The sequence below is a fragment of the Colossoma macropomum genome, unplaced genomic scaffold (genome assembly GCF_904425465.1).
Source record: "Colossoma macropomum unplaced genomic scaffold, Colossoma_macropomum, whole genome shotgun sequence".
Taxonomy (NCBI): domain Eukaryota; kingdom Metazoa; phylum Chordata; class Actinopteri; order Characiformes; family Serrasalmidae; genus Colossoma; species Colossoma macropomum.
Window position 1 is genome coordinate 15,754,895 of NW_023494798.1, and position 27,084 is coordinate 15,781,978.

General features: G+C 38.4%; 2 protein-coding genes across 2 annotated transcripts in view; one reads left to right on the forward strand and one right to left on the reverse strand.

The window, feature by feature from the left end:
- The window catches only part of mgat4c (mgat4 family member C), a 162,735-nt gene that overhangs the window by 116,978 nt on the left and 18,673 nt on the right, over nucleotides 1–27,084 (forward strand).
- eps8b (epidermal growth factor receptor pathway substrate 8b) lies at nucleotides 1,478–9,405 on the reverse strand. The gene is made up of 7 exons (XM_036585673.1): nucleotides 9,338–9,405; nucleotides 7,075–7,168; nucleotides 5,703–5,837; nucleotides 5,430–5,520; nucleotides 3,567–3,744; nucleotides 1,734–1,866; nucleotides 1,478–1,583 (listed from the first exon to the last, which is right to left on the reverse strand). Exons 1-7 carry the CDS (start codon nucleotides 9,346–9,348, stop codon nucleotides 1,506–1,508), a joined length of 720 nt encoding a protein of 239 aa, XP_036441566.1. The 5' UTR covers nucleotides 9,349–9,405; the 3' UTR covers nucleotides 1,478–1,505.

Below are 27,084 nucleotides of genomic sequence, written 5' to 3' on the forward strand. Positions count from 1 at the left end.
AGCCAGGGCATCAGCATTCTACTAGCGATTTTTTCATGCTTGTTATAAAGAAAGGACCATAATACATTGAAACAACATTAAACTAAGATAATACAATGGTTATCGTAATTTTTTAACTGAGAAAATACTCACATTTGTGGGTCTCTTTGGTCGCTTGTGCAGCACCTTGCCAGTTTTTCTTTTTTTTCTCGTAAGACTCCGTTTGCAGTGTGCCTCTGAAAAACCTCCTTTTGGAGGGCCATGTAGCCCTAACACTTCGCCCAATCCTTCAATCTCAACAAAAATCGGGACACCCTAGCCCTAGACATGAACGTGCAAAATGGAGGGGTAAGGGCTATGTGAAAGGGGTGAAATGGGATCAGGCCTAAATATTTTGAAACATTTGCAACACTGCTGTGCTTTTACAGTGCTTCAAGGTGAGTATCAAAGAGGTAATGTCATGTGTTTTCCAGCAAACAAGACGTCTTTACATTGCACTGCTTTATATAGGTTTTGAAACATTTTTAACTTTTGGTGCTTGGACCCTAATGGGTAAAACCCTTAGAACTCTTGTCAAATGTATGGCAGCTGACACACTCATGCTTGCAGCTGTCGTAACTTCATACTTACAGACTGATTCAACCAAGTTTGTGCCGATCAGCAATATTGATTCAGCGGAACCATTTTTTTTTTCAATGTCAATATTAAAACATTGATATATCCTCCCTTTTTAACCTCTTTCTGCAGGCCTCATAGTGAAATTAAGTTGGATATTTTAAATGAATATAATCAAGTACAATATCTTTCCCTGTAACTCATTATCAGATTAAGTAGGACATTGCTGACTCTCTGTTTACACCTTGCATTAACATGTGTTTCATGTCCGGATCGTATCTGGATAACTTTGGCCTGATTCTGTTTACACTTTTCACTAAAATAGATCTGCAGTGTGGCCAGATGAGATCTGATTTTACTTTATCTGCATAAAAAGAACATCAACATATACATTGTTTCGATTTTATATGGCCAAACCTGAAAATGTTTATCATCACACTCCAGCAGAAGAGAGTGATTCTGCTTAAATCTTTATTGTGTTTCATACAAGCACCCGTATTTTCACACTGATAATGCACCAGATAGTCATATACGGTACAGTATATCAGAGATATTTTGAGCATCCGTGAACATTCCCACACATTTTCATAGAAGAAGTGTGGAGGAAGAGCCACAAAAGTAAATAGACACTTCATTATATACATATAATCCTCCTCTTCATCTTCTGAACGCATTCAGTGCAAACATATATGAATAAATAATGCAGTATTAGCATAAACAAACTTTAAAATCCATTCCATGCTGCCCAGTTGAACTGCTAGCATTAGATGTGGCATATTACAGAGTCTGGTGACAGCATTCACTGAGTTATTCATTCTCACTGTGCTGAATGTAGGGGTGTGTTAGGTGAGCAGTGAAGCTGAAAGGACAGGATGGAACTGGGTTTTGATTGACAGGCAGATTGAAGGCAATCAGTCCCAAGTAGAAGCGTCCACCTCCTGCTGCCGTCGCCTCATGATTTCCTCCAGCTCAGAGTCGCCACTGTTGCTCTGAGAGAGAATGAATATAGAGAGAAGTTTACCAAGCGCATCTGCGGTGATTAGGCATGCGTTTGTAATGCGCGTTCTCATGAGCATTTGTGTTGTTAATTAAGCTTTAACAATGTAGCTGATGTCCTTGTGGCCCTCTGAGTGACTGACCTCTATCTGGGCCTTCTGCACGCTGATCTGGCTAAAGACCCGAGAGCCCTCGTCACCACTCACTGCCTTAAGTTCGTCCTTACTCAGAGAGAAGAGCTGTGCTCCAGTCAGAATACCCAGACAGTCCACCACCCTGAAGCAGCGGAAACAATAACACTCTGTTCTCAAAGAGCTTTTTCACTTAAATAGCTCCAGGAATTAAACAATGGAAGGATCGTGTTAAAGCAATAGTTTGGCAAAAATCTAATTTAAACTATTTACTTTAGGGCCATTTTCATGAAAACTGCCTCATATCATAGATATTTATCACTTTTTTTAAAAATAAATACAAAATGAGTTTGGATTTCTTTTAACCGTCTTAATCTCTTTACTGTAAACTGTAAGGATATGAGCCAAAACAACAAAACGCCACGTGGCACAATAAAAAGAAAAACTTGAGTGGCTGAAAATGTGTTACATTATGAGATAAAACTGCAAAACAATATATTCTGCAAAATACATATGTTTAAATAAACAGCTTCAAAATGCTTAGTCTGACAGCCACATACAGATTATCAGATTATAAAAAGAAAAGTTATGAAAAACTATAACTTTAAAAACTTAATATGTTGCAGCAATGAGAATTTGGTCATTTATCTTGAAAAATGTTACTAAAAATCCGTTTAAACTCAATAAAATAATTCAGGTTCATTTTTGATTATTCAACCATGCCTCATTGTTTTTATAGCCAAGTAAAAGAGAAAACATTAAATTTTAGTTATTAAATTTTTTTCCAAGTTGGGACCCAGTATTTGTCAAGTTCACGAGAATAACCCTTTACCCGTATATAATCAGTCGGCTAAGATGCAAGACGTTTGGTGTTGTAGTTTTGTATTTTAGCTACAAGATTAATACAGCTAACAAATAATGGAAGCTCATTAGAGGGGAAAGTGCAGACCTGCGCCATCTGCTGGCTGCTTTCAAAACAGTTTTAAATCGCTAGGGAATTTGCCACAGGGACATTTTAAAAATTAAAGGATTAAGAATTACTTAAAGCTGGAACATTAATGAAACAGCTATTTTGCATTCATACATGCAGCTATGAGTATGACAATATTTTTATAAGATTGAAATACAACTGAATTACAAAACCCATGGCACAGTGTTGGTGTTGCTTCGTGTGGTGTGTGTTAGCGATGTCATTTACACTACAGACTTTGGTGTTCATTTTGGGAATATGCTCGTAAAAATAATATTTCTGTCATTTACTGTCATTTCATCATTTGTAGCACTGATATAACTGAAAATGTGTGTGACATGGCCAGTTATATTGTACAACCTCAAATTGATTGTTACATTCTGAATACAAACAGCAGGGCAATTTGATGACTCTGTACAACAGTTAGCAGTGTGCATCACAAATCATTGTGAGTTAGTAATCTCAAATAGACTTGATTACATGGTTTGACATTGTTATCTGTAAAAAACAGACAAAATAAGGTCTGTTTGAGGTTACTTAACAACTTAGCACAAGTTTGATGCATGTGTATGATGATTTAGGTATGCAGTTTAATGCTAAGCTAGTAGCTTTGCTTCTCGTATTAGTTAGCTACATCTGCCTCATAGCTCCATTGCAATACTAAATAAGCAATTTTCAGACTCCAAATGAGTCTTTGCTGATCAGTTATAAATGAGTAAGTGAAAAATTGGTTACTTTTTTACAATTGGGTAGATTTTTAACCCATCTGTTCTCAGACTCTTGAATGTTTTGCTAGCTTAGCCTGTAATACTTTACCTCCGCACGCTACATTCATACAGATACACATGCTCAAGTGCACAAGAAAGCACACTCACGGCCTGGAGAAGCCCTTGGCATTGAGCCAGGCATGGACCTCGTAGGGCTGAGACTGGTAGGTGATGGGAGCCGTTCTGACAGAATGTTCCACCCGGAAATTGCGAGCAGGAGTCTGAGCTCTGCTGTCTGTAATTCTCTTCAGAAGCTCATCATTCATCTCCTTCTGCTGGGTACGGTCTGACAAGCGTTAGAAAAAAGTTTGTAAAATACTTTTATGTTATTTTGTTATTTTTCTTTTCTTGCTCCATTTTGATTTTTCGAAATTGCTGTTCATATGTCTTATGATAGTTTTGTAATTAATAAGTTTATTTCGGTTTATTAAGGTGTTTACACCCATAAAAATAATTATAGGCAATACAAAAATAAAAATATAGGTATAAAATATACATAATAAGACATAATAATCAATACAAAAACCAGTACTGACCGAAAAGGTGTAGTCTGAAGCTATAGCTTATTTTGACTACCCTTTATAAATCATACACAATCCTGCATTTAAACAATACAGAGTAATATCCAAACAGAAAGAAAATCAATCAATATTTCAGAACATTTCATACATAATAATGATCATTCCTCAGTTTTATAAGTGCTTACCACCTTATTTTTAAACATTTTTTTAAATTGCAAAGTGAGCTACACATTCTTAATTCCTTATCACAATTATTCCACAAACATACATAATAGTTTTAAATTTTGTAATTCTGCATTAGTTTTAACCTTACTTTTAAATCTCTCAGCATTAGTTCTCATTATTTCAGTGTTGCTTTGGCAGTACTGTAACTAAGCATGGTTATGCCAGTAAAGCTTACCCAATTGATGTATCTATCCTCTGCCCACAAATGTGGTGTTCTGTAGAAACTGTCACTAAGTTGGACAGCTTTAAGGAACATTGGTAAAAGTTTCATTCAACCTATTAAGAAACTGTAGCACACTTTTTTTAAGTCTAGTTTCAGTTGGCTACAACAACATAGTCCAGCATGGTAGCTTTTTATTTAGTGACTCCAAACAAACACTGTAGTGATCCAGTTTGAATCATCTACATGAGTTATGTGCTTCAACTTATCATTAACCCTCTTTTGCACAAAGTTGCTTGAGGGTAGCAAGCCCATTTTTCCTCATTCTGCAATTAAAGATAAATATTTAAAGATTAGGAAAGTGTTAGTAATGAACGGAAACGTTTGAAGAAACCAAAAATGTTTGTATTTGGTCACACTCCTGTCTCCTGGTGGGAGTTTTTAAGCCTGTTGAACCTGGTTTCGGCATTGTGCAGCTTGTGGATGATACGCTTTACCTCACCAGATAGTTCTCTACCTAGAACTTTTTTTTTTTAATTTAGAATCATTTTGCGTATTTTGTTGCTTTTCTTTTTAAAATTGTATAAAGCATTTAATATGTAGGCTCATTTTATGCAAGAAAAGTGAATCATACATGTTTTTGCTCTCTTAATGCGTGCAATAGAGGGTTAAAATATGATGTTTGACAGTGTTCTGTAAAGCTTGTCTAACCCTGCGGCAGTACACCCAAATTTCTTCTTGAGGATCAATAAAGTCCATCCATCCATCCATCCATCCATCCATCTAAAACAAGCAATGATAGGTCAGTTGATTTAAATTGACACAGAGACAAGGACGACACAGAATGAGCGCAAGACGGAGAGAAGATGGAGAAACAGAGATAGTGCTTCAGATTGCAATAGAGCAGAGTGATGAGCTCTTGGAATGGGATGCAAGCTATGTATATAGCAGCACTCTCCCGCCATGTGCTTTTACCACTTCACTGTGTTTCTCCACCTGCACTCACTCACACTCCTTCCTCTATCTCACAACCTCTACGCAGCACAGATAAGAGGAGTTACGCACTGTCTTTGTCCCACGAGGATTTGTTCATCTCCACACTCTCTCCATGATTTACCGAAGCAGGGGGAGAGCTAGCTTTGTATGGATTCGCTGCCTGCAGAGAGAAAGAGTGTGAGCGAGAGAGAGAGAGAGAGAGAGAAATAAAGAGAGAAAGAAAGACTATATACCTGCCACACAGAGGTGGCTTTGTATTTGCAAAGTGTTAATAATGAATGAGAGTGCTGGAGGAGAGAGGGAGAGAGAAGGATGTGCGAGGTTTAGGGTGAATGAGTGTACCTGGCTGTTGAAGAGCGCAGCACGGTTATACTGCGGCTCTCCCGCTTTGACCTCCTCCAGCACGTTGCAGGGCACATAGCCCAGCTGACCGCTGCGGTTCCTCAGCAGCCACCACTGCTTTTCACTTTCCAGCACCTGGAGGCCACAGCACGCACGCCCACTTACTCACACACACAGCTCACACACACATGGTCAAACACACTGGCACAGCAGCATGCCTGCAGCACAGCTCAGCCCACAGCACAGCTCGGACTCAGCGCTGCTCTGTCTATTTTCATGTTACAGTGACACAGAGCAGCAACGTGCACTCAGACTCAGAGGTGCAGAGGACCAATAATGCAGTCCAGCGACACTTAACAACATTGTAAACATAACCTTAAAATACAATAACAATATTTAAAGTAAACCTTAACAAAAAAAGTATAACAAACTATAACAAACTATAATACTATGACTATAAAAAAAACCACAAATAAAATTTTTATGCAATCCTGATCAGTCTTGATGAATGCACTGCAGTATCACAAAGAAGCTGCTGGTATTCTCAGAACAATGGACTGACCACCCCAGAGTCCAGACCGCAATATCACTGAATGTGTGCGATTACTTGGATTGTTAGAATGTAAAAATGCAACCAACTTCTAAGACTGAACTTTGAAGGTGTGCAAAAATATCCCTGCATATTTTTAAAAAAACTGTAAGCAAGTCTTCTGAATGAAAGCTGTAATGAAGGTAAAGAGTGGACACACTAAACACTGAAAAAATCAAATTCTATTTAATTATGGAGGCCTCTGTGTAATTTTCTGTTAAATACATGTTTTCTGCTTTCTTCCTGATTTTCCCTTGATGCTCAAAATTAAATAAATGAAAGGAGGTCTCTGTCCTTTGCACAGCACTGTATTACTTACAGAACAAGTTACTCTTTCCTATGTAGGCATTAGGCTACATGTGGCTACCATTATTAAGATGTGACTTCACATTGTGTTGTGCTGCAGGCAGTTCTGTGGTATTTAAGGCTAGATTTGTGACAGAATTAGCCCACATTTGTTGTTTTTTTCCTTTGATCATCCGTCCAGCATTTTCTGCTGGAATCAGCCTGATACCAGTACTGAGTATTGGATCAGTGCCATTTCTATTAATTAAGATTCAGTTGTGTTGTTTTTAACATTTTAGTGTTTTTTGACAGTCTACAGTGTTTCTTCAGTACTGTGCTCCTTCATGATCAGTACACCAACCCACAGAACATTCAATACCCTGACCGCAGATTGACCTCAGATGTTCTGTTACTCCTGTTTCCCACACTAGATCCTCAGCCTTTTGGCCCACACACTGCTCCTCTCCTTCTCTCCTCCTCTCCCACGCTCAGCCATACCTGCAACACCTCACCCTTCTGGACTGTCAGCTCGTTGGCGTTTCGGGCCACAAAGTCATAGCGGATCTTGGCATATTTGGCGTCGCTGTTAGACCTGCGCAGTGGGAAAACAGCGTGACGTGCTGGAGGACGCTCAAACAGAAGTGTCAGATAAGGAAAAGCTTTGCTTTTAGCAGTGCTTGTGATTACAGCCTGAATCAGTTCTGCAGCAGCTAACCACAGCTGCGCAGTCAGCACGCACTGCATTATTTTGGGTAGTTTGCCTAGAGTTGTGCTGTTAGAACACCTCTGCGTACTTCCACCAGAGTGGATCTTCCCTGCAGTTTAAGCTGTAGCTTGCTCAGTGAGTTTCACGACCTAAAAATGTGCCAAAAATGTAAACGAAGGTATAACTGAAGACTAAGTCCCTCTGGTTAAACAGCTGCTTCTGATCATTGAGTATGTGTGTGTGTGTGTTCTGTTTGTGCGTTCTGTTTGTGTGTGTGTGTGTGTGTGTTCTGTTTGTGTGTGTGCGTGTGTGTGTGTGTGTCTATTTTCCGCTGCCAAATAGGGCAGGTGCTTAGTGTTGTCAGTCTCAGACAAAACGACCCAGAAAGCGAGCAGCCAGCCATGGATAAACAACTCATTAAAATGATTCACAGACTAAATTTACTTTGACAAAACTCTACAAATATGATAATTCTATAGAATATATTCCAAGGTGTATATAAATAAAAAATGGGACTAACATTGTTTACACAACCTTTTTTATGCTCATATCTTTTAATGGAAATTACAACAAATATGAGGTACATAGTCTTCAAATTAAAGGTTCATCTGTGGCTCTTGGCTTTGACCTAGGGTTCTAGAATCTTTGGGTTTTTAAACACTTAAAAAAGGTTCTTCACACTCGTACATCTTGTTTACAAGAAATGAGAACCTTCCACTGAAATGGATGTTCTTTAGGGTCTTAAGTGAGTGTTTGGCTCAAAATAAAGTGAGACTAACTTTAATTGTTTACTTAACTTTTTAAGGTAATATCTTTTATAGGTGATAAATTGAATTTTGCCCTCTACAAAATAAAAGTTTGTAAACGATTATTGACTTTGACATACAGTCCCAGGAAAAATCTTTAATTAGTGTAAAACCCTTAGTTCTTTAAAATTTAAAAAGGCAAATCTAATTTACCAAAGAGTGTTTCTTAAAAGAACCATCCACTTAAAGGTTCTTTAGGAAACCGGTGTGTAGAACCCAAAAATAACATCTGGTTAAATTCACATTGACAGAACTCTACAAATATGATGATTCTATAGAATATTGTTCCAAATTGTATAAAATGGGGCTAACTTTGTTTACTGAACTTAATGCTTATGTCTTTTACTGGAAACTGAGATATGCACTCTTCAAAATAAAGGTACCTCAACGGCTCTTGGCTTGGATGTAAGTTCTAGGAAAGTAACTTCTTTAATTAATGAAGAATCTTTAGTTCTTTAAACTTTAAAAAGGCTTTTAATACTCACCCAGCTCATTTACAAATTGAGAACCATCCACTTCAAGGTTCTTTAGGAAACCGAAGAGCATGGAATCAAAACATCTGCTTAAAGTCATCTTGACAAAACTCTACAAGTACGGTTATTCTATAGAATGCAATTCTAATTGTTATTTTGGCTCAAAATAAAGTGAGACTCACTTTGTGCACTTAAATTTTTAAGTTCATATATTTTTTAGAAAACCAGTAGCAAAAAAGAGATTCACATTATTCAGAATAAAAGTTCTTAAACTGCTCTTGGCTTGGATGTTCTCGGAAAAATCTTTTGGTGTAGTTCTTTAAAGTTTAAAAAGCACATTTCATCCACGAAAAAATGTGCTTTTAAAGAACCATACATTGAAAAGTTCTTTAGGGAACTCAAATCCTCAAATCCTAATAAGACGTTTGGTTAAATTCACTTTGACACAACTGTGCAAATATGGTTATTCTGTAGAGAGCCATTCTGAAGTGTTTGTATTTGGCTCAAAATAAAGTGAGACTAATTTTGTTTTCCTAACTTTTTAAGTTCAACTTTTTTACTGGAAACTACAAAAAACTTGAGCTGTGGATTCCCAATAAAACATCAGACTAAAGTTAAAGTCTATCACAAATGAGACATGTGCCTACAAATCATATTCTGTTGCAGCAGTAGTAGCATGTAATGCATTGTAAATCGACATTGTAATGTTCTAAGAAAAAAGTACAAGTATGCTACATGAGAGAGTGGATTTCCAAGTATTATAACAAACAACTTACGACTCGAGCATCCTTTATCAGAAGAGGCTGTGCTTGTTTTGCTGTGAGCTCTGCACCCTCTGTCTCTGTGGAAAGAGATTAACTCGATGTGCTGCAGCTTGCGCACGCAGTGTAGGTCATGAATATTTTAGCAGGCCTGCATAAAACGTGGAGAACTTTAAACTCCACGCACTGGTCCCCATGCATCTTTAATGTGAGCACCTCCTCCCCTCTTTCTTGTCCGGCAGCGGGGGAAGAGGATAAGCTCTGCAGTCCGGTGTCCAGCCTCTGCTAGGGCCCTCTCTTTCTCACCCCATAAATAAATCAACGCTATGAACGCAGGAAAGCAGCACGCCGTTCCACTACAAGCAGATTTGTTTTCGCCTGCAATTGCAGTTTTGTTTACATGCTCCAGATGCTCAAATATTTTAGCTGTCTCATAATAGCTCCTAGTCAGCATCAGTCAGCGTGTGGCATTCTCTTGCGAAGATGTCCTTTCTGGAACGCCTTGGAGAAGGTTAGCATATTGAGTGTTTATGTATATGAATATAGAATTTGGGGTCACATAGCTGTTCAAAATGAGCTTTTTTTTTGCCAGTTTGCACTAGGTTAACAGATTAAATAGGAGACTCTTAAGATCTTAACATTTTTCTTTGCAAAAACTGCAAAACTGAAAAAACAACTGACAAAAGTACTAACTTGTGAATAGTACTTTTGATCTCCTTGTTATGATGTAAGCTCCCACCAGCACTATCAACTCTAAAGCCGGTCAGCTGTTTTAACCACCTTTGGGCCAAAGGATTTTCACTATGCACTTTTAACAATAGTTAGGAAAAGAAAACTGTCAAATCATTATTTAGGCAAAACCTGCTCTTCATACCAAGGAAGAATGAAACTTAATGTTATTTTGTTAAATATGTACAGTTCTGTGCAAAAGACTGATTTCTCAATGTAAGCAGAAAACATAACAGAATTACACAGAAGCCTTAACAACCCAATACAATATTCATTTTTCCATTATTAATGTAAATGTAAATACAAACAGAATGCAATGATTTGCAAATGTCATAGACCCATATATTATTCACAATAGAACATAGAACACATATCAGATGTTGAAAGTGAGACATTTTTACTATTTCATGAAAAGCATGAACTCATTTAGAACTTGATGGCAACAACACATCTCAACAAAGTTGGGACAGGGCCTTGGGACATTCTTCTTTGCATGATACAGCTTTAACTTGCATTTGTGGATTGCACATGATTTCTGGAAGTGTTCCTGAGCCCATGCAATGATTTCCAGTAGAGAATCATGCCTGTTTTCAATGCAGTGCCATCTGAAGGCCTGAAGATCACAGGCATCCAATAGTAACCGTCGGCCTTGTCCCTTGTGTACAGGGGTTTCTCCAGATTCTTTGAATCTTTTGATGATATTGTGTTCTGTAGATGGTGGGATATCCAAAGTCGTCGCAATTTTACGTTGAGAAAAATTTTTCTGAAATTGTTCCACAATTTTTAGATGCAGTTTTTCGCAGATTGGTGAACCTCTGTCCATCTTTGCTTCTGAGAGACTCTGCCTCTCTAAAATGCTCTTTTTATACCCAGTCATGTGAGTTAGTGTCATATTGCTCCTCCAGCTGTTTTTTTTCAGTTCCACTTACTTTTCCAGCCTTTTGTTGCCCCTGTCCCAACTTTTTTGAGATGTGTTGCTGCCATCAAGTTCTAAACAAGTTAATGTTTTTCATGAAATGGTAAAATGTCTCACTTTCAACATCTGATATGTGTTCTATGTTCTATTGTGAATAAAATATGGGATTATGAGATTTGCAAATCATTACATTCTGTTTTTATTTACATTTTACACAGCATCCCAGCCTTTTTGGAATTGGGGTTATATTACAGCTTCCATTCTTTTTGGGAGACTTGCTTTCAGTTTTTTAAGAAATCTGCAGGGGTATTTTTCACGCTTCCAAAGTTCAGTCTTAGAAGTTGGTCGCATTTTGTGCTTCTCACAATCCAAATAATCCCAAACACATTCAGTGATGCTGAGGTCTGGACTCTGGGGTGGTCAGTCCATTGTTCTGAGGCACCGACATATCCTTTCAGACTCATAGCATTGATTGGTCTTCTCACAATGGAAGGATGTACAGAAACATTTTTTGACTGGAAATGAAATAAATGAAATAAAGGAAGGGTGGTCTTTAACTTTTACACACTACTGTAATACTAAATAGCCGTTTAATATTTACAACTTTGTAGGTTCTTTATGCAAAAAATGTTTCATGAAATCAAATCATTACTCAGGTAATTTAAAAAGAAAGCACCGTGTCCTTAAACATTTGACTGACAGTGCACATAGTTTCGCACTATTTATAGGCAGCCTAATTGCTCTAATATGACATTCATTCAGGTTAACTTGAAACCAGTCATGTATACAGCCGGTATAGACAGGCTACGCAGAGGTCCCAGTGGGCTGTCAAATGTCTCTCATTCACTGACCTAGTCATTGACCCATACAGGTTAATAATGACATTGGCAGGTGTTATTAGCCATAAATGTCTTTTACTGCATGTCTGTGAGATCCCGTTTTGACCTGTAGCATTAGACTCTACCCACTGGCTCACTCAGACGGTGTGTCATTTTCTTGCTAATGCTCCACACTTGGTATGCCAGACATATGGAGAGACATGCCATAAAGGAGCAATTCACTGAAAAAATCATGTTCTGATGTTTGTTTCTTCATTTTGCACTGGAGCTATGAGGCCAATGTAGCTAAGAAGTAATGGAAGTCTGTGAAACCCAGAATAGCAACACAGACATAAGTTTTATGAGCCCTGTAGCTCTACTGCAAAACCAAAGAAGCAAACTTCAGGCATGTTTTGTCTAGTAGACTATGTTTTGGGGAAAGTGGGGAAACTGAGTTAAGTAGATCTTCATTAGGCCATTCCTTTGAAGGAAAAAGATGAAAGATTCAGTTGAATTCTGATTTAATTAGTGAAAGTATTTTAGTTAGTGAGTTTTGAATTGGCGTGCCAATAGTGCCAAAGTTTTTGGTGATTATAGCTGTAGACGCACCCTTCAGTATAAGGGCGAAATCCCAACTGGCCTGTCCTAAATACGATGGGCCTATCATACTCTCTTATTTTAATGAGACTTCCTACCAGTTCCTCCTGGAGAGCTGGCAAGTGCATGCATAATAATTACAACAGAAGAGAGACCCCTTTCCTGCCAAAATACAAATTTTATGACAAAAAAAAACTATGTTTATAAACATGACATGCAAAAATCTGAATATTAAACCAGTTCTACAATATGGATTTTAAAATACCTCCACTGAGATTTTGAGGGCTTCTCTCTTGCTGATTCATGGTTACAAAATCCATTGATGTACTTAACAATCAAAGTTTGGTTGCACAGCTTGACCTTAGCCTCAGCGTATAATCATAGGCTGTTTTGTTTGTTCAAATGTAAATTTGAGGCATCTTCTGTAAAAGAAGTCTGTTTACTAGTTTTATGGCGCAAATGAATAGGTAGGCAATTCTAAAGGCAAGTTTTCTATACAGATAGAATACTGACTAGTTATATTCCAGTAAACAAAATCTGTTCATTCTTACTTGCGTGTCATCAAACAAATGAACAATGGTGTACCAAACAGCTTTGTTGTACAACATACCCAGTTATTAAAATGGCATCTAATTAGAGGCATTGAGCAGACATTTTACATAAGATTAATTGCGTTTTTTAAGAGCGCTTTCTCTTCATTATCATTCTGTCTTGCAAATGGATTCACTGCAGTAGTGATGCATATTCATTTTCCAGAAGCTAGGACGTAGTCGGGAAATAAGCCAAAGGTGGAACTAGACTGCAGAGTCTTGAATACATGAACCTCCCTCTGCTTCTAGCTGATTCAGAATCAATACAGAACAATCAATATTCAGAATCAATGTAGGACTTTACACCCCTCATTAGTGACCCACACAGAATTATATATTGAAATCTATTAAAAATCTATTACAATATATTTTACTTTCTGGTTACTTTTTTTGCAACATTTTGACAACATATAACAATAAATATACAGTTTTGTGTACTGCAGAAACAGTAAATAAATAATTGGCCACTTCATCATAATACTAATAATAATTAATAATAATTGGCCTCAACATCACTGAATGTGTTCAGTTATTATTTTTTTTTCCCTTTGGCTTGTTATTGATATTTTATTTTCAAAGGGGTTGGATGTGCAACTAGGGATGCAAAACTGCTCAGCCAAGATACACTCCATAAGCTGCTCTTAAGACTAATGGAGTTTAGACCATCAGGCATGTGTATATCTGTAAATGAAATACCCAGAATTACTATTTCACATTATTTACACAATCAATAGTGATGGCATGATGCATCTTTTTTTCTGATACTGATATTCACATCTCAGCACTTTTTATTGAAGCATTTTACTTCACTTGAGGGGCAGTCATGGGTTGGAGGTTAGGGAACCAGCCCTGTGACCGGAAGGTCGCCGGTTTGATCCCCTGAACCGACAGTATGTGACTGAAGTGCCGTTGAGCAAGGCACCTAACCCCCAACTACTCCCTGGGCAGTGTGTATGTGCACGGAAGGGCTAAACACAGAGGTGAAATTTCCCTGTTGTGGGACTAATAAGGGTCACTTAATCTTAATCTTGATCACCTAAGATAAACATCTAAAGTAGGCCATCATGCTCAAACTACTCAAACACTACTTTCATTTAGTGTTTATATGCCTCTAAGAAATGTGAGTGGATTAAGCAGAGCTCCACTATACCATTCTAAAGACTTAAATATTGCACTTTTAAAAAATTGAGTGCTCCAATAAACTGAAAACAGAAACATCTTAACATAATGCACATTTTCATTCCTTATTTTTACTGTATTTACAGATGTATTCAATCAAAACAACACTGTACTGTATCAACCCGAATTCTTTTAAAATAATTTATTAAAAATTAATAACTGTAATAATTTTGCGAATTGTTACACACTTTGGAATGAGAGAGAAAGCCAGTAGAGGTTTATGGGGGAGGAGTTAGTGGTTTAGGTGTGTGAGTAGGTCTAAATATAGATCAACACAGCACAAAATAATTTTAAATCCACCTTCCAAATCCTCTCTGCAGCCATCAATAATAAACGCACTGGAGTTTGTGCTGGTACCTGATTTTGATTTTTGTGTTGTTGCAGGCACTTAAGCTGTTGTTCTGCTCTTTTCCTATTAGAGCTGGGGAGACGTCAGGGGCTGAGCACCAAATGATTGCTTTAGAATAACAGAATAACATCTGAAAGATGTCAGTTTTAAGATTTCCTGTAGTCGAAAACTTCATGCAAAGTTTTCACTTTGTTATAAACAACAACAGCAACACAAAAAAGTTTTGATGTTTTGTTTAACCTGAGGCTTGCTGAGGCATTTCAAAGGCAAACGGATAGACAGGCAGCCTGAGGAATAAGCAGCAGCAGATCTACCCCTAAATGCTTTTTTGGATGTGAGCCGTTCAACACGCGAGAACTCAGCCAGCAGTCACTGACAGCACGTTCTCCTCTTCCGCACGCACTTATAATTATTTGTGTATTCTAGAGTAATGACTGTTGATGGAGTTTTACGATATGCTGCTATTCATTTTCAAAGCGCGTTACGGGAATTGGAAGCCGGAAGAATGATTGCGTAGAAGGCAGAAAGTTATTCCACATAGCTACAAGCATAAATGTCAGTGAACAGAATAGCGCTCATTAATTAAGCACTGATTGCTTTACAAATGGGCTACAGCCTCATTTAATTCCGTCAGAGTATCACTCTAAGCGGGCTTTACTAAAGGAGAAAAAACCCCATTTCTCTTCAGGACCGAGGACAATAATATTGCTGAAGATCTGATAATTTTGTTCTCAAACATTTTCTCATTAACTATTCTAAATGGCGCTGATCAGCTCTAGGAAAAGTCATGTCTGCTTCACAATTTCCGATTTCCATGTACTTTAGAGCATCCATTGTGCAGTTTTGAATGTAAAAGATAGCTATTAATGAAACCGTGTACTACTGGTTAACGCTAATGTGAAGTGCAGTGCGAACCTTGCTCACGATTAAGCGTCATTAACTTAATAGGGAGGTGGGGAGGAGTAGGAAGGGGGGTGGATGGCAATCTCAGAGCAGTTCATAATTAATTAATGTGATGAATCTGGACCTACATCTAGTCGTATCCTCTGGCAATGCAGAGATTCAATTCATCAGATGCTAATGACTCAAAAAAGTAAGCGACACATGGAAATGATCCTCCAGAATGGTCTTGTTTTTCGAGTAACAGACACTCAGGGTGATTAATGCATTGGGAGTGGATGATATTGTATATGTAATAAAGGAGAAATAGATTACTCAAGCCATATGTTAACCCTCATTAAATATTCATCATGAATGCTTTTGGGATTTGAAAGCTGGCCGCTGTGTTTCTGAACTGAGAGGAGCTGAAATAAGGCCGATGCGAGGCTTTTCTCCAGGATTACCTGGATCACAATGTGCTAGCCCAGTGTTTGCCCAGAACACACACAGACATGGAGCTAGTTCCTCAGCTAATAAGGTTGGGTGAGTGCATCTTATTCGCTCTTATGTCTAATTATTTGCTCTGTTCTGATCTGAAGCTTGCAGAGAGATGTCTGTTGTATGTCTCTTGTCTATTGGCAGTGCAACTTGTTCCCTCCAATTTCTGTGAGACATTATTACGTTATTAAGGTTTGGAATGGATAATATGATCATTCTCAGCACCGCAGTAACACTGATGTGGTGGTGGTGTGTTAGTGTGTGTTGCGCTGGTCTGAGTGGATCAGACACAGCAGTGCTGTGACCACGGCTGAAGGACTAGAGGATGACCAACACAAACTGTGCAGCAGCGAATGAGCTATCGTCTCTGACTTTACATCTACAAGGTGGACTGACAAGGTAAGAGTTTCTAATAGAGTGGACAGTGAGTGGACACAGTGTTTAAAAACTCCAGCAGCACTGCTGTGTCTGATCCACTTGTACCAGCACAACACACACTAACACACCACCACCACGTCAGTGTTACTGTGGTGCTGAGAATGATCCACCACCCAAATAGTACCTGCCCTGTGAGGGTACATGGGGGTCCTGACCACTGAAGAACAGGGTAAAAGGGGGCTAAAAAAGTACGCAGAGAAACAGATGGACAACAGTCTGTAACTGTAGAACTACAAAGTGCACCTCTATAGTAAGTGGAGCTGATAAAATGGACACTGAGCGTAGAAACAAGGAGGTGGTCATGTTTTACCTGATCGGTGTATATATATATACTTACCGAGCACTTTATTAGAAACACTTCCTTTTTACACTTTTTGTCCATTTTATCAGCTCTGCTTACCATTTTGGTGCACTTTGTAGTTCTATAATTACAGACTGTAGTCCATCTGTTTTTCTGCATACTTTATTTGCCATCACAGAGCAGGTATTATTTGAGTGGTGGGTCATTCTCAGCACTGCAGTGACACTGACGTGGTGGTGGTATGTTAGTGTGTGTTGTGCTGATACGAGTGGATCAAACACAGCGGTGCTGCTAAAGTTTTTAAACACTGTGTCCACTCAAAAACTCTGACAGCGCTTTTGTGTCTGATCCACTCATATCATTGCAACACACACTAACACCCCACCACCACCTCAGTGTCACTGCATTGCTGAGAATTATTTTATTTTGTGTATCTCAATGCACATCATAGTAGCATGAGCTGATTGGATGTCAGCCTATTATTTTTACCACTTGTTTTCTTTTTCCAAATGTTTAATGAAGGAGAAATTGTTGCACCCATAGTTTTTGCCTAGCACTTTTTTAAATGTGAAATTACTGTTTTGCAGGTGTATTTTGTTCACAAACTTCAGAGGAATTAAATATCTCTATACACATCATGTACTATGAACATGTCTTCACATATTGTAATATATTTGCTTTATCACCCTGCCTTAATTAAAAAGTTGATAAATTTGGTTTGTTAAATCCTTTTCCAAACAAATGACAGTAAAGCTGAAATGCAGGACGTTTAAGCCTGATTGCATTGTCGTGGTGTCCCTGTGGAAACTTCATTTCTACTTCCATTTTGCGTGTGCATATCAATTGTGGACGAGGGAAATGGAAGCTGTCCATAAGTCTTCATTTCAGAGAGAGAGAGAGGAAAAGAGATGCTTTGTTGAGACTGCTACTGCAGCACTGGACTCTTCACGCTAAATGTGTTGAGGGAAGATAGTGCTTTCTCATGTTATCTGCCACCGGACGCTCGCCCCGCAGCCATTTTCTCATTTCGGAACGTGCGACCCGTCAGTCACCTTGGCTTTTTTTCCCAGAGCTTTTAGGGAAACGGCATGTGGCCTTCAGAAAGTGACGTAAAGAGGGTCAGAAGGATTTTGGGCAGTGATGTGGGCTGTGGTTGGAGCTGGATATAGCGGAGCTTGCTTTTCATTATATGAATGCAGGAAGAAGAAGCACAGGAAAATAAATGTATCATTCTAAAGTAACAGAGACAAAGTTCTAATTTTACTTTTCGCTAGTGTGACTCAAAGATACAGACACTGGGTAAAAGCCCATTCCGCTAACAGCTCGACACTCCAAGCATTAAAATGAGTGAACAAACTACAAGAGCAACCGTAAGGTCAGGTGTTAAAGACAGTGTTAGTATTAATGTGTAACATTTTTAAAACATACTTTTTAATTTTTGTCTGTAAATATGTAACTGTAAAGTACCTTTGATTTTATGTGTATTTTTATGTGTATCCATTTTATGAGCTCCACTTACTATATAGGTGCACTTTGTAGTTCTACAACAGACTGTAGTCCATCTGTTTGCATACTTTGTTAGCCCCCTTTTTACCCTGTTCTTCAGTGGTCAGGACCCTCATGTACCCTCACAGAGCAGGTACTATTTGGGTGATGGCACTGCAGTAACACTGACATGGTGTGGTGTGTTAGAGTGTGTTGTGCTGGTCTGAGTGGATCAGACACAGTAGTGCTATATATATATATATATATATATATATATATATATATATATATGTGTGTGTGTGTGTGTGTATAAGATTATCAATAACTTTTTCCTGATGTATGTATTTTTCAGAATTGGTAATTGTATGATCCCTAATACCAATTAAAGATTTTTCTTTAAACGGTATATCCACGCCAAGAACCATTTACCAAACTTTATATTTAAGAGTGTAGTTAAATGCTAGCTAGTTATGGCCTGTTTGCTGATTACACATAAGTCACATTCTGACTGGCTCTTGAAAATGATCCATTTCACCTACACAGAGCAGTGGAATGAGGAGTAGCACATTAGCTGCTGTCCATATTTTCAAAGAGCAAATCGATAAAAAATGGCTAGCTCCTAACCTTTCTTCAGCGTAAAATTATATTTTGTTATCTACTCTAGTGGCTTGTCTGTGTAGTGCATGGCACCCATTGAAACTCCACTATAGGTGGTAGTGTGTGTGTGCGCGTGCTGTCTGGCTGAGGACAGAGAGAGAGAGAGAGAGAGAGAGAGAGAGAGAGAGAGAGAGAGAGAGAGAGAGAAAAGAAAGCGTCAGGGAAACACATGCGAATGTGCTACTGTTAATATTGAATGGTGTTATCAGCAGCCTGTTGAATGGAGAGTGGTGTGATATTACACTGTGTGCTGTGCACAAAAGCACATACACACACAATCTCTCATGTATGTGGAGAAGCTTTAGAGTTCATACCCATGAACTAGCAGGAGAAATGAATTAGCTGGCCATATATGCATTTATGCATGAGCTAAAGAGAAGAAGTGTATAACAGGAAGAAAGAAGAAAGAATCAGCAGGCCTCATACGTAGTTAGGGCCGCATCATGTAGATAATTTACTCGTATTGTTATTATATTGCTAGATATTGCAATGAAGATTTGTAATATATAAAAAATGCATGCCTGAATCAGTTGTGATGGTTAAGGATTGTCATGCAACAAAATAATTTGTTTTTGTTGAAATATGTGAATACATTGATTTATAAAAGCACCCTGATTGGCTGTGATTGGTACGGATCCTCACAGCACATAGTAAAAAAATTTGTCACTGTTTAGACACGTGTTTGCATATTGTAGCCTAGTGCAAAATCAGCTAATGTCAGGCTAATGTCACAATAGCAATTAACAAATGATGGAGGAAAAATACGCCACCACCCACTGGACATAACAAAGAATATATAACATCTACAAAAACAATACAGATACAAAACAGACAGATCATTCATTCATCATTTATCACATGAATATCAGTAGAAAAGCACCCCAGTAAAAAACATTCACAACCATCTCAAGATCTATTCATTAAAGGGGAATTTCAGCATTTTTTCCAAAATTTCTGCATAGTTAAACTCAGAGTGGTTTAATGGGGCAGGTGCATTGTAGAGAAACTGACCGAGTCGAAATTGTTCACAGTGGTGGTGATAGTAACCAGACCTGTTTGTGTTTAATGCCTCTAAAAGTTACCTCACAGAAAGTTATTACGTGAAATTATTATGAATACACTGCCTGATGCCTGAGATAGTTTTAAGAAAAAGTTTTGAAGTGAATGTATTTTTAAAGTATTTTAGCGTCGCCATCGAGCTAGACAGAGTGGAGGCCATGTTTCTGCTGCGGGTAAGTGCTCTTTATTCAACACACCAGCAGAAAGGCACATACAGACCATTGGAATAGCAGGGAGGTCACTTCTTTTGCAGAGGGGCGGTGTGGCTGCAGGTTTTTTCTCCAGCAAAGCAGGAGGTCACTTGGTGAAATATAAATATAAGACTAAGACCAACTGATTAAACAAGTAGAATCAGGTGTGCTTCAGCTTGTTTGGCGTAAAAACCTGCAGCCCTTTGCAGATAAGATTGGACAACCCTGACTTAAACTAACAAACCACAACAGTAAACAACACAAATTGCATGTGGTCATCTGTATAGTCCCTCCTCCAGAGTCTTCTCAAAGCCAGCACCAGCCAGTAGCAGGTTGCTAAAGTACATTAATGCTAGAGAGGTATATACAGAGTGTTATAGGCCAAAATAGTTCCCAAATTTACCACTATGTAGACCTCATCAACATTACCTATATACACTCAGTAGACATGTGTAGGTTCCTATCACTGCCACTATAAAGAAATCTGAGTTGGTAAGTTGGTAATTTTGAAAAATTGGTGGCATCCCCAGTTTGCTTCAGGACCAAAAGACCTCCTTATTCTTTCAGTCAAACAATTTGGCATTAACGATCGCCCACATGGTGAACTCCGACGACCTCTTAAAACATTGTTCAGTGAATGGATTTCCAGCTCAAGGACAGTCTGCAGTTTTGTGCAGCCCTAGTGTGTGCGCTTCACTGCAGAATAGAAGGGGCTGTATGACTCCAAACCTCCCCGGAGAGGCGGGGCCGGCGCTGTAATCTGGGTCAAAGTGCTAACCGGTGCGAAGGGCCTGCGAGAGGCTCACTCGCACATGAATCATTCCTTACGCCTCTCATCCTCATTACGCACACCAATGATAGAATTTCAAAGCCTTTCATGTCTCCTCCTGCCCTTAAAGGTAGAGCCACTGCTCTCGACCACACGGAAGTGACAGAGAGCCACTCAGCACAGCAGTTTTGGAAGATCACTACTATGCTCGCTTCCAAAGGCTGTTTTGAAGAGACCATGTCATTTTAAAAAGCAGCAGTTGCTCATTTATTATCAATAGGCATTGCTGTGCTGGACTAATAGCTTGACTTTTCAAATACTGGTAATGCATCATTTCAGAATTAGTCAAATATGCTGCAAATGGGGCATTAACATGTGAATAAGATGAGTAAGAAACTACTATTTGGAAAATGTGTCCCTTAAAAGCTTTTGACTTAAAAGGCTTGGAGTGAAATAGACCTCTGTCAAGACTTTCTGGCTGCTGCTTTTTCTCTTTTGCCTAAAAAGCTTTTCTTTTCATTTTAATGAGCTGCGTTTGCTCTTTTATATATCAGGACTCATTACAGTAGACTAAAAGCTTTGTTTTTCAAGTATTGTCAGTGTGATATTACAGAATTACAGATTTTTTTCTCTGAAGAAAGTTGAAGAGAAATATACAGAATTCCCCTCAAAAGATGCTTTCTCAAGACTTTCAAGCTTTTAGGCTGCTGCTGTTCAGTATCTCCCTTCAGTCCAGGCCCATTTGGCCACTCGCGGCTGCTTTCTTGCTGTGTTAAGAAAGGCATTTGTAGAGCATCTTCAAGCTCGCTTTGTAGCCAGCATCAAGGCAGTGCTTCACAGCAGCAGCCTCCACCTGATGCTCAGCCACCTGCACAGCTGCTGCCTGCTTCAGGCTGGACAGCGCCCACATCTCTGACAGCAAACTGGAGCTGCTCATACATCAAAACCCAGCAACATCAGGTGGACTTCCACTCAGAGCCCTTTCAGGTCTGGAGCTGAAAATAGACCGTGATCGAGAGACACAATGAAATAAACACTCATACTGGTACTCGCTGAGTCATAGAACTTAATTTGAATGGCTATTTATAGCTATTCATGTTCATATATGTGTATAAGAGTCTATGAAAGCCATAAGTGGCCATGACTTACAGTGATAAAAGTGGGTGAGGGGGCTGGAACAACAAAAAGCAGAGCAAAATCACTTTAGTGCACAGCCTGGAATGGTTTATTGCTTTCATAACACAATGAAAACAGACAATATGAAAAAATAAACCAATGTTTAATAAATAATTTAATGTCATTAGAAATCTTTACAATATGCAGTTCTTTCACCAAATAAAGTTCATTATCAGTAGGCTGTGGTTGCCAAGCAACATACCAATCATGTTAGCAGTTGACAGTTAATTAATAAATCAGATTAAATTGGACTGTCAGTGCTTTTTTTGTGATCAAATCATTTTGTGTGAAGATAAATATTAATGCACTCATATACATGCCATTCTTTGTATTGTATTCTTTCATTACTTTTTGCTGAAAGACCCCATGTAAAAGATGGCTGGTCCTCCTCAGCATCTAACATTGCTCTTTAGCATTGGCTCATCTGAAGGGGCAGCTCCCTCCACTAAAACCTTATCCTAAACCTTTTTCTGGCTTGATTAAAGTAAACAGTGTTTCCAGAATCCAGTCTTTTGTTCGCTTTAAATTGGCCTGCATGCATATTTTGTCGGTTCTCAAATATGTATGTCTCCACTGAACATCTTGTTAAGCCAGTTTATTTTTGAATCAAAAATGTTTTAAAATCTGTTTTTGTGTTCTTCTACATTTTTCTTTGTACTATTGAACATTTTAGTCTATTAAAACAAGTTTTACAGATTCTACCAGGTAGCCTGAGCTGAGTTTGATGGACATAGCAACAAAAGAGAGAAAGAAGGGTGATTTCAGTTGACGTGTGCAGTGCGTAATTTAAACATTTTAGAACAGTTGACCATGGCTCAGTCTATCAGACCGTATCCAGTATGGGTGTCAATCTCAGGCCGACATCAGCAGAAAGTGCTGGATCAGACAGGGATGTGAGAAGGTGTTTGCGAGAAGTTGGGGTGCTGAAGTTTTTGCATCATGTAGGTCACATATACCGTGACATTGTGCCTTTTTTCCCTTTAGATTTTTAAATAATTTACATGAAACATAGGTTTGTATTGCTGTGGTGAGTGATATGCACACATACCCAGCACAGCAACCACTGATGCACACTCTGCTGTCTCTGCTCTCTCTTGCAAGACAAACTTTATGCAAATAAGGTAAACACAGGCCAATCAGATTGCTTATTTGCAGAAACTGTTTGTTTATAGCCAAGTTACACACGCACATCTAGCGGGAGATTATTACTATGACTGAAACAATATTAGACCATTTTGAGGCACAGAAATAGCCTTAAACTCCTGCTTGTGTCCCCAGAGTTGGTGCACAGGTGGTTCACCTCTCTCTAAAATGTGGCACTAACTGAAACAGTGCACAGCTACTGCAAATCTGAACAAATATAAATGAAATAAAATCAAAATACAAACTCCACCCTACAAAAAGCACACGCTGGTCTTTGCTGTGCTTAAAATATTAAAATACAAAGCTCTGTTCTTTCATTATTTTTCTGTTGTTTTTAGCAGTTGCAGTTCTGACCCGTACTTTCTGTGTCCCCGGGATTAGAAATCTTAAAAGTGTGTGCTGAGCTTGACTGTCTAATAAAAGCTGGAATTGAGTTTAGAAATATAGTAACCGCAAAAGGCATCTCCACGTTTTCTGTATTTTATGGAAGATACTTGCAGAAGGCCAGTATCTGCATATCTAAGATCACATGTTGGAACATAAAAAGTCTTTCTGTGAGGTACGCAGGTGCTTTTAGAGCTTTATTTAGAGCTTTAAGAACTAGGAACTTGAAAATCTATCCTAAAGATACAGGCAGTCAGTGCAGTTTCTAAAAGGACTGATATGAGCTCTTTTTTGTTAGAATCTGTGCTGCTGCGTTTCAAGTTCTAGAGGATGGATTATTTTCTTTGGAAGCCCAGTAAAAAGAGCACTGAGATAATCAATTCTGCTTGTAACAAATGCATGAACAAGTTTCTCTGCTTCGCTCCAAGATAGAATAGGCTGAACTTTAGCGACATTTTTCAAATGATAAAAAGCTACTTTAGTAACTGTGTTTGCAGTCGGGATAAAACAGTCTAAGATTACACCCAGGTTTCGTACTTCAGGCTTGATGTATGAAGCAAAAGAGCCCAGCTTCTCACAAAGCAGCTTTCACTGAATTTTAGTACCAATTTTAGTAGTGATTTTCCAAAGCAGTGGACATGTATAATTACATGTCATCAGCAGAGAAATGAAAATTGATATCATAACTACTAATAACATTACTTAGAAGTAACTAAAATTTGAACCTTGTGGGACCGCACAAGAAATCTTTATTTGTTTATTTATTTTCGATGAATGAACAATATTTTAGTGTTGTTATCAGAAAAACAAAAATTGTATTGCACCATCTGTAGTTTATTCATAGTGAGCCCAGATTTGGTTCCTATTAATTAATAATAATAAGTCCTTAATTCATAATGCAGTAGATTTTTGGAGGGGGTTGCTTTACCTCCACTGAAGTCAATTTTTTCTACAGTAACACCGATTCTACTTGAGTGAGGTTTGTTGGTCCTCTTTCTGTCACTGACATAATGACTATAGAGGTGACACTCAAAATGTCTTAGTGATGTTTTTAGGCCACCAAAGCGAACGCAATGTCATGTCATTACCTACATGAAATATAGTGCCTATGAAGGTGTCATGTAGCTCTTTATCAGTGTTACCTTTGGGATTCCTCTATGCACCGTGTCACAATGTCTCTGTGGTGAACTCATGCTGTGACATATAGGTAATGAACCATTACAGAAGGCATACATGCCTTATACTACACCAACTCCACTAGTCAGAGCAGACAGGTATTACTGTGACCAAGTGCTGTAGGCTTGAATCATGCCTGGGGTTTGATTCCATTGTCTAGATTAGACAGAGAATACGCTTGTGTGTGAGCGTGTATGTGCGCTTGACAGCATCAGCGGTAGTTGTCGACAGTGTTTACATGTGTTTGAGTGGAGGCACCGTGCTTGAGCTGTGTGTCTCTCCAGAGGCTCTGGAGAGCATTCTTGTGTCTGAGAATATGACAATGAGTAAAACCCATAAGCCCTTGTCAGGAGATGCTGTTTCAGCACCTCAGAACAAGCACAAGCACACATGAATGGCAGTCACACAGTTTTGGGGACATACACAAGCTAGGTTTCCATCCACATATTTTTATGAATATTGGATAATAAAGAAAATAAGTAAATATTAAATAAAATTTGCTTTGGCTTGAGTGTACATGAAATTACAGTGCAAACCGAATAGAGTCAGACGACTGAAAGTGTTTCCATTTTTGCCTGGCAGTAGCTACAAACCATGATGGCAGGTAGCAATGAATTGATTAAGAATTCAAAACGTGCATTTATCTTAATAAAGAAAAAAATATTGAAACATGTTGAACAGAAATTAACACTGATCAGTGGACATTTCCTGAGTCGTTATGTTTAGCAGTGTGTTCTGTCTTAAGTGCTCTTAGGGTGTAAAATATAGCCAAAAAATTCATTTGTCTGTAGACTCTTCACATATTTCTCAAAATAGTTTTTTTTATACTTGATGCATAGCATTTTGTTCTTTTATACATACTTCAAAGAAAACTAGTTTAGTGCTTGAATTTGAAGGGTCATATCTTACATATTTCTTTATGTGTTTTATTTTTTCCACTGAGCTTTACTTATAACATGAGATTTTACATACCAAAAACACTATTTATTCATACGAAACAATTTTCCAACCTCTCTATATCCCTGACCTTGGGTTCACACTGGCAGCGATGCGACAAGGTGGCTGGAGGTCATTTATTTTCAATGAGAGCTGACAAAATCTAATGACAGAAGGCAGTGTGAATGTTGGTGACGTGAAGTGGGTGGAGTCAGCAATGTGGCAGAGGTGGGTGGAGTTTAGATTTATGCAAATAAGTAGTGAAGCAATGTGGCGATTACCAATAGTAACTCGAGTTCTACGAGTTCAAAAAGGCACCTGTACGTCCAGGCTCTTCATAAACCGGCTCTGATTGAGCAGCATAATACACACTTTATCTCAACTGTGAAACAGTACACTCCTTTTTTGGTTCTTTTAATATTTCCTACTAGAAATGGAATAATGGCGGCAATTTTTGCCGCAAATAGACAGTAATCACAAAGACCAAATACAGTTTTCCTCAAACTGACTGACTGCACGGACAAAGGGATTAAAAAAATATTTTTTTTATTTTAGAGGGAATGCATCTGACTTGTGCAAACAAAGGTCAGTTCAAGTTCTGAAATGCTCACAGGTGATGAACGATCAGCGATTTGGACGGCAAGAGGTGGAAATGTTACGGTTAATGTACTACATGAAGTTTTAAAAAAGTCCAGAAAAAAGTTTTCCGTAATATGAGCCCTTTAATCTGACAAGTGGACGGAAATGTGAATATACATATCCACACACAAGTAAATACAGGAACATTTTTGAAAAGTGTATAGAGATTTCAGACTGTTTCACTGAGATGCCCCTCGAGATGACAGGCAAAAACTCACCTGGGATGTCTAATGTTGTTCAGGTTGCTAACAGCACCCAATGATATTTTGCTGATTTATTAACCTCTTAAACTCAGTGGAATCTTCCAGACATGCATTCTTCACTGCTATACCTTAATAATAACTCAGCCAGTTTGCATTGTTTTCCATGTAATTACTGAATAATAAGCCTTGTGTAGTTGAAATTGCAGTGATTAAGAGGTTAAAGGGATTAATTGTATATTGCAGCCTTCTGTAATATCAGTATTGCAAAAGCCAATATTGTGATAACAATAAACAAACGGTATATTGTGCAGCCCCAACATCTGCTGAATGAATAAATGATGACTTGTTACTGCAACCAAAACTAATGAAGTTCAAGCCTTTGTAGAGATGCACATGCAGCAGACTGACGATGTTTAAGGGTTAACAGGAGGATGCAGAGAAGCACAATTACTTCTTTTAATTGCTGTTCCATTTAACCATTTTACACCATTAATAATTAATGGTATTGTTAGTCAGTACCTCAGGCAACTGCAAATGATCAATCAGCGCCTTTATACGAGCGCGCTCTATTACATTAATCACAAATTACAACCTTTTAGTTGCTCCCACAATGAACAGGAAGAACAGAAAGACCACTTTCACTTCCTCTC

What these genes read in the sequence shown, in the direction of transcription:
- eps8b (XM_036585673.1), bottom strand. An exon ending in CTGCGCTCTTCAACAGCCAG is followed by an intron (nt 5,521 to 5,702) that starts GTACACTCATTC and finishes TTCTCTCTGCAG; the next exon opens with GCAGCGAATCCATACAAAGC. An exon ending in TGCAGAAGGCCCAGATAGAG is followed by an intron (nt 1,584 to 1,733) that starts GTCAGTCACTCA and finishes ATTCTCTCTCAG; the next exon opens with AGCAACAGTGGCGACTCTGA.